The sequence below is a fragment of the Pinus tabuliformis genome, chromosome 8 (genome assembly GCF_031772625.1).
Source record: "Pinus tabuliformis cultivar Carrire ecotype Pingquan chromosome 8, CPIR1, whole genome shotgun sequence".
Classification (NCBI taxonomy): Eukaryota; Viridiplantae; Streptophyta; class Pinopsida; order Pinales; family Pinaceae; genus Pinus; species Pinus tabuliformis.
Window position 1 is genome coordinate 394,520,099 of NC_142294.1, and position 6,336 is coordinate 394,526,434.

Here is a 6,336-nt window from a genome sequence, read left to right on the forward strand (position 1 = left end):
TGTATGGTATGTAGTATCTGTGGAAATGAACTAATTTTCTGAACAGGTGACAGCAGAATGAGGAGAACGAGCAGCGCTCCTCATGGAAATGTGGACAGACCAGACAACGTCACGCACCCTCCAGGAAATCCAGAAATTTGGGTACAGTTGGGGGAGGAGACACGCAGCACCAATTTGACCATACTGGAGGCGGTCTAGGAATTGAAGAACGAGATGGCTCGGTTGCGTGAGGACAATACCAGATTAACCATGGAACAGGAAAGGATCCTGAAAAGTTTATCAGATAAACAAAACCAGCATCAGCCCAACCCCAGTCCGGAGCAACAACATGTATCAGAAGAGCAAGATTACCATACTGAACAGGAAGAAACAGAGGGAAGAGCGGAGGCTCGAGGTGAGAAATCTGACAACGCTTCTGAACATCAAACTTCAAAAAGACAGCGGATAGAACTCCAAGGGGAGTTTCGGAAGATTAAGCCACCGCATTTTGATGGGGAGTCCGAGGAGGCTGCGGAAGCTTGGTTAATAAACATGAACAAATATTTCCAAGTTTACGAATACGACCACCACCTTAAGGCACGACTGGCTATTTTCCAGCTACAGGCCAAAGCCAAATTATGGTGGGAGGAAGTCAAGATGGTGCGGGGAGTGGGTGAACAGGATATAACCTGGGAGATCTTTCATAAATATTTCAAGGAGAGATACCTGACTGAGCGCTTTTACGATGAAAAAACACGAGAATTTCATGATCTGCTGCTTGGGCAGCAGACCATGGATGAATTCATTACCAAATTTACATCTTTACTCTGCTATGTACCATACATATGGGAGGAAAAAGAAAAGGTGCAGCGGTTCGTTAGCAGTCTACCCCAAACGATGCGAGAAAGGATTGAATTCGATAATCCAAAGACCATGGATGAAGCGATTCAGAAAGCTAGGATATGTCATCAGCAGAATAAACAAAAGGGAGAAAGTCTTGGGAAGCGTTGGGTGGATAGGAAGGGCGGCAAAACCACTATGGGAGTTAAGGGAGCTCGTGGCAGTTTCAGCAAAGGAGGCTCAAAAGGGCCCAGCAGTAGGAATCAGTTTAGAAACCAGCTCAGATTAAAACCACCCAATGAGCCCAAATATAGCGAGCAGCCGGGCAGAGTTGACAATGAGGGGACAGCTAGACCGCCAGTACAGTGCTGGGGTTGTGGCGGGCCACACTATATTAAGAACTGTCCTCACCGAAAGGGTAGTGAGCAGGTGTCTCAGGTTTATGAAGCTTCCACAGTGGGAGATGTAGCTCGGTCCATACCAAGAATAAACGCTGCTCTCGAAGACCGTCAGGTTGATTACCAGCCAACAATGATAGAGTTCGAAGGTAAGATTTTTGATCGAACTGTTTCTGTTTTAGTAGACCCAGGAGCTACATTAAGTTATGTTAGCCCCAAAGTAGTGGAAAGTTGTAACTTACAATCTGTTAAATTTAAGAGTCCCTGGTTGGTTCAGCTAGCTACCGGGGCTAAAAGGCGGGTGCTGGCCAAGGTCAGCAACTGTCCATTAAAGATAGCCGGACAGACAGTGACAACAGAATTAAATGTACTTCCTCTCGGCTCCTATGATGTGTTAATTGGAATGGACTGGCTGGAAAATCGATGGTCCATATTAAATTGCAAAACCAAGACAATTTCTTATCGTGATGAGCTGGGAAATGAATAGGAAATTCAGGGTATCCTGAAGCCCATACAGATCCGGCCAATTACTGCCTCACAGTTGGCTAAATGCATCCGGAAAAAGTGTGAAGTATATGCAGTTCAAGTGGGTCATGCCAATTCTGAAGGAAAAGGTAATGCATTGGAAAGTATACCGGTAGTGCAAGAATTTGCAGATGTGTTTCCCGAGGAAATACCAGGACTGCCCCCTAAAAGAGATTTGGATTTTACCATAGAATTGGTGCCTGGTGCAGCCCCAGTGTCCCGGGCACCGTACCGGATGAGTGTGCCGGAATTAACAGAATTAAAGATGCAGCTACAAGAGCTGCTGGACAAGAAATACATTCGTCCCAACGTATCACCTTGGGGAGCCCCAGTACTGTTTGTTAGGAAAAAGGATGGGACTCTCCGTATGTGCATAGATTATCGACAGCTGAATAAATTGACAGTGAAAAATAAATATCCATTACCCCGTATCGATGAACTGTTCGATCAGGTAAAAGGGGCGACGATATTTTCAAAAATCGATTTGAGATCTGGATACCATCAAATCAGAATTAAGGAAGAGGATATAGCCAAAACTGCTTTTCGCACCCGATATGGGCACTATGAGTTCGTGGTGTTGCCTTTTGGGTTGACCAATGCACCTGCGACATTTATGTGTCTGATGAATAGTGTATTTCATCAGTATTTAGATAAATTCGTGTTAATTTTTATTGATGACATACTGATATACTCTCGGAATATTAAAGAGCATGAGGAGCATCTCAGACTTGTGCTACAAACTCTACGGGAACATCAGTTATACGGAAAATTTAGCAAATGTGACTTTTTCAAAAAGCAGATCCAGTACTTGGGGCACATCATCACGGAGGAAGGCATTGTTGTGGACCCTGAAAAGATTAAAACCATAATGGAATGTGCTGGCCGGTTATTATAGGCGGTTCGTGGAGAGTTTTTCCAGGGTTGCATACCCCATCACCTCCCTGCAAAAGAAAGGGAAAATATTTAAGTGGATAGCGGAGTGTCAACAGAGTTTTGAGCAACTCAAACACTTGCTCACCACTGCACCTGTGCTGAGTATAGCAGATCCGGAAAAAGATTACATAGTCTACACAGACGCAAGAAAAGAGGGTGTAGGTGGGGTGCTGATGCAAGAGGGAAGGGTGATTGCGTATGAATCCAGAAAATTGAAAGAAGATGAACAAAAGTATTCAACCTATGATCTGGAACTCACTGCTATAGTACATGCGCTGAAAATGTGGCGCCATTATTTGGTGGGAAGGAAATTTTTATTGATGACAGATCATCACAGCTTAACTAGCTACTTAAGTCAACCAACTTTAAATGCTAGACAAGCTAGGTGGGTGGACTTTTTGGGCAGCTTTGATTTTGAAATTAAACATTTAAAAGGAAGAGAAAACCGGGTGGCAGATGCATTAAGCCGGAGAGCGCATTGTCTCTACGAAATTGGTTTTAGTGAAGGACGGTCTGCTCTTAACAAAGAAATTATAGAGGCTGTTGAGCAAGATCCAATTTACCAGCAAAAGAAACAACTTGTGCAGAACTCAAACATCCACCTCATGCAACAAGGTTATGAACTGAGCGCAGCAGGCATTTTATGTTACAAGAAAAGAATATGTGTGCCCGACCGGAGTGATATTAAGAGAAAAATTCTGGATGAAAACCATAAAAGTCCTTACGCGGGACATCCAGGCTATCAAAAGTTAATTACTTCGCTCCGAAAGGAATATCACTGGCCAGGCATGAAAAGGGATGTAACGGAATATCTGGCACGATGCATAGAATGTCAGCTAATTAAAGCTGAACATCAACATCCCGTGGGTTTGTTACAACCATTACCCATACCAGAATGGAAGTGGGAAGTTATTACCATGGATTTTATTACAGGGTTACCAAAGTCCAAAAGGAACAATGACTCTATTATGGTTGTCGTGGACAAACTCAGTAAGACAACCCACTTCATACCGGTTCAATCTACGTATCGTGCAGCCCAAATCGCAAATGTCTTTATGCAGAACATATTTAAGCTCCACGGTCTGCCAAAAATTATAATATCCGATCGCAATGTCAAATTTACATCAGCTTTTTGGAAGACCTTGTTTGAGGGTCTCGGAACTCAACTAAATTTTAGCACCGCATATCATCCGCAGACTAACGGGCAGACTGAGCGGGTGAATCAGGTGTTGGAGGACATGTTGAGATCTTATGTGATGCAACAACCCACTCGGTGGGAAGAGTATTTGCATCTTGTGGAATTTTCCTACAATAATGGATATCACGCATCCTTGCGGATGAGTCCATTCGAAGTACTTTACGGCAGGAAATGTCGCACGTCATCCAGTTGGAGTGGGCCGGAAGACAGACTTATGTTGGGTCCTGAAATGCTAAAAGAAATGGAGGCCATGGTCAAGAGAGTGCGGGCTAATCTAAAAATAGCCCAAGATAGACAAAAAAGTTTTGCAGATCGTAAAAGGACCTTTAGGGAATACGAAGTGGGCGATCATGTATATGTCAGAATTCGGGCAAGGAGAAGAGCTTTACAATGGAATGGCTGTGCCAAATTGGCACCCTGTTTTTGTGGACCTTTTCAGATTTTAGCGCAGGTGGGGCCAGTAGCTTATCAGCTAGCCCTACCTAGCCACATCCGGGTCCATAATGTTTTCCACGTGTCAGTTCTAAAAAAATATGTCTATGACCCTAAACACATAATTAGCTGGCAGGACATACAGGTAAGTGGATATTGTGAGAAACTTAAACTGAAAATGTTCGCGAGGAGAAACACTGATTAGTTTATTGTGTGTTTCAGGTGGAGCCGGAAAGAGAATTCCTAGTCGAACCGGTGAGCATAATAGATCGGAGAAGGGTCGAGCTGTGGAAACGGGTCATCACCCAGGTTAAAGTGCGGTGGCAGCACTTTGGGCCAGAAGAGGCCACCTGGGAGGATGAACAGAGCATGAAAGTAAATTACCCTGAACTGTTTATGGGTGAACAACATCGGGACGATGTTGAGCTTCAGGAGGGGGAGATGTAATGCCCCTAGTTAATCGTTATGGATTAAATTAAAAACAGTAAATTTAACTGTTGGTTATTATTATGATTGGTAAAACTGAGTATTATTATTGTTGTGACTGTTTAAATTAATTATGTCGATGAATGTTATTGTGGTCATTATGTGTGATTTGGAACAACTATCAATAGTTATAGAGATTCCTCATCAGAGGGATATTGGAATTAAAATATGACATCTGTCAGGAAAAGGGAAAAACCCTAACTACTTCCAGATGACGGTTGAGACCCTCATAGAGGAAGGATACTTAATGTCAAGAAAAGGGAAAAAACAGGTTGCTACGTTTGGTAAGGACCAGATAGCAAGGCCTGTGAAAAGTGCCATTGGGCAGCAAACGCTATGTCTGGTAAGGATCAGATAGCGTATGTTGGGAAGTAGAGAGCTCCCTGAAACTGCTATGTCTGGTAAGGACCAGATAGCGTAACACTGGCGGTGCCAAAAGACTGTAGACAGCAAGAATCTTGCAGGTTGCTTGGGGGTGGAAGGTCGAGAAGGACCCTCCTAAGGTCGGGAGGTTTGACAAGCACATTACGAGGTTTGCCTCGGAACAGGTATGTATGATCATGACTCGGTAATTTGTGTATGCTGTCGAATTATGTAAAAGTTATGACTGAGCAGGAAACTGCGAATAAATTAGAGAAAGTAATTTCTAATAAGCAAGTAAAAAAAAAAAAGAACCTGAGTTAGGTTGAAAACATATCTCTGTGAAAGAACGAAAAACCTCTGTTTCTTGGCTAAAAGAAATGCGAACAAAACCCAGAACCTAGAGTTAACCACTGACATTCTTTTGGAAAAAGAACTCTGGGTCAATGGAGTAATTGTAAACGGAAAAGATACTATTCTCAGCAAACAATTGTCGTAATATGTGAATTCAACAATGATATTACAGAAGCCTGTGTTATATACTCATGTAGCGACTCATGTAAACAAAGAAATTGATAACAGGTCGACGAAGTATATAAACCGTGAACCTTTAGGGTAATTTTTCCAAACAGTGACTCGTTAAATACAGAGAGTAGTAATATATTTGAAGCATGCATAATGGGTTCACACCAGAATCATGTCCTGACCCCGTGCCTACGCTCCTAACTCATAGAGGAGCACCATTATGAAATGTTCGGCAGAAGCCGGAAGGGAACGGGGTAGGAAGTCGACGATTCATCACTAAAAAAAAAACAAAAAAAAAAAATAAAAACGGAAATAACAAATCATAAATTTAACCTTAAACATAGCATGCAAATTTGGAAATGATAATTTCACTTGAAATAGTGATTTACAGGAGTGCTGTAAAACGGAGAATCTTAGCGGAAATTCCATTGAATAGTTACAGTCTTGAAACAAAGGAAATATCGGTAATAACCCAGCAAGAACTCTGAAACCCATTACAAAACATAATATCCACTTTGAAATATATATATACAATCGTTAATCAGCCAAAAGAAATTTACAACAGCTTTAATCCTCTTTAACATGAAGGTTCGCCGTAGGGATTAACTCTCGGCTCTGTTCCAATTCAATCATAACAGAAATGCATGTCGCGGCACAGCC

At 42.4% G+C, this 6,336-nt stretch overlaps 1 protein-coding gene across 1 annotated transcript; it reads left to right on the top strand.

Annotated features, from left to right (window-relative positions):
- Positions 1-213: 213 nt before the first annotated feature.
- On the top strand, positions 214-6,112 carry LOC149235757 (uncharacterized). Its single transcript, XM_089368649.1, has 10 exons — positions 214-1,332; positions 1,495-1,584; positions 1,705-2,073; positions 2,194-2,309; positions 2,638-2,941; positions 4,237-4,324; positions 4,528-4,614; positions 4,974-5,134; positions 5,256-5,339; positions 6,068-6,112. Exons 1-10 carry the CDS (start codon positions 214-216, stop codon positions 6,110-6,112), a joined length of 2,463 nt encoding a protein of 820 aa, XP_089224775.1.
- Positions 6,113-6,336: the final 224 nt, after the last annotated feature.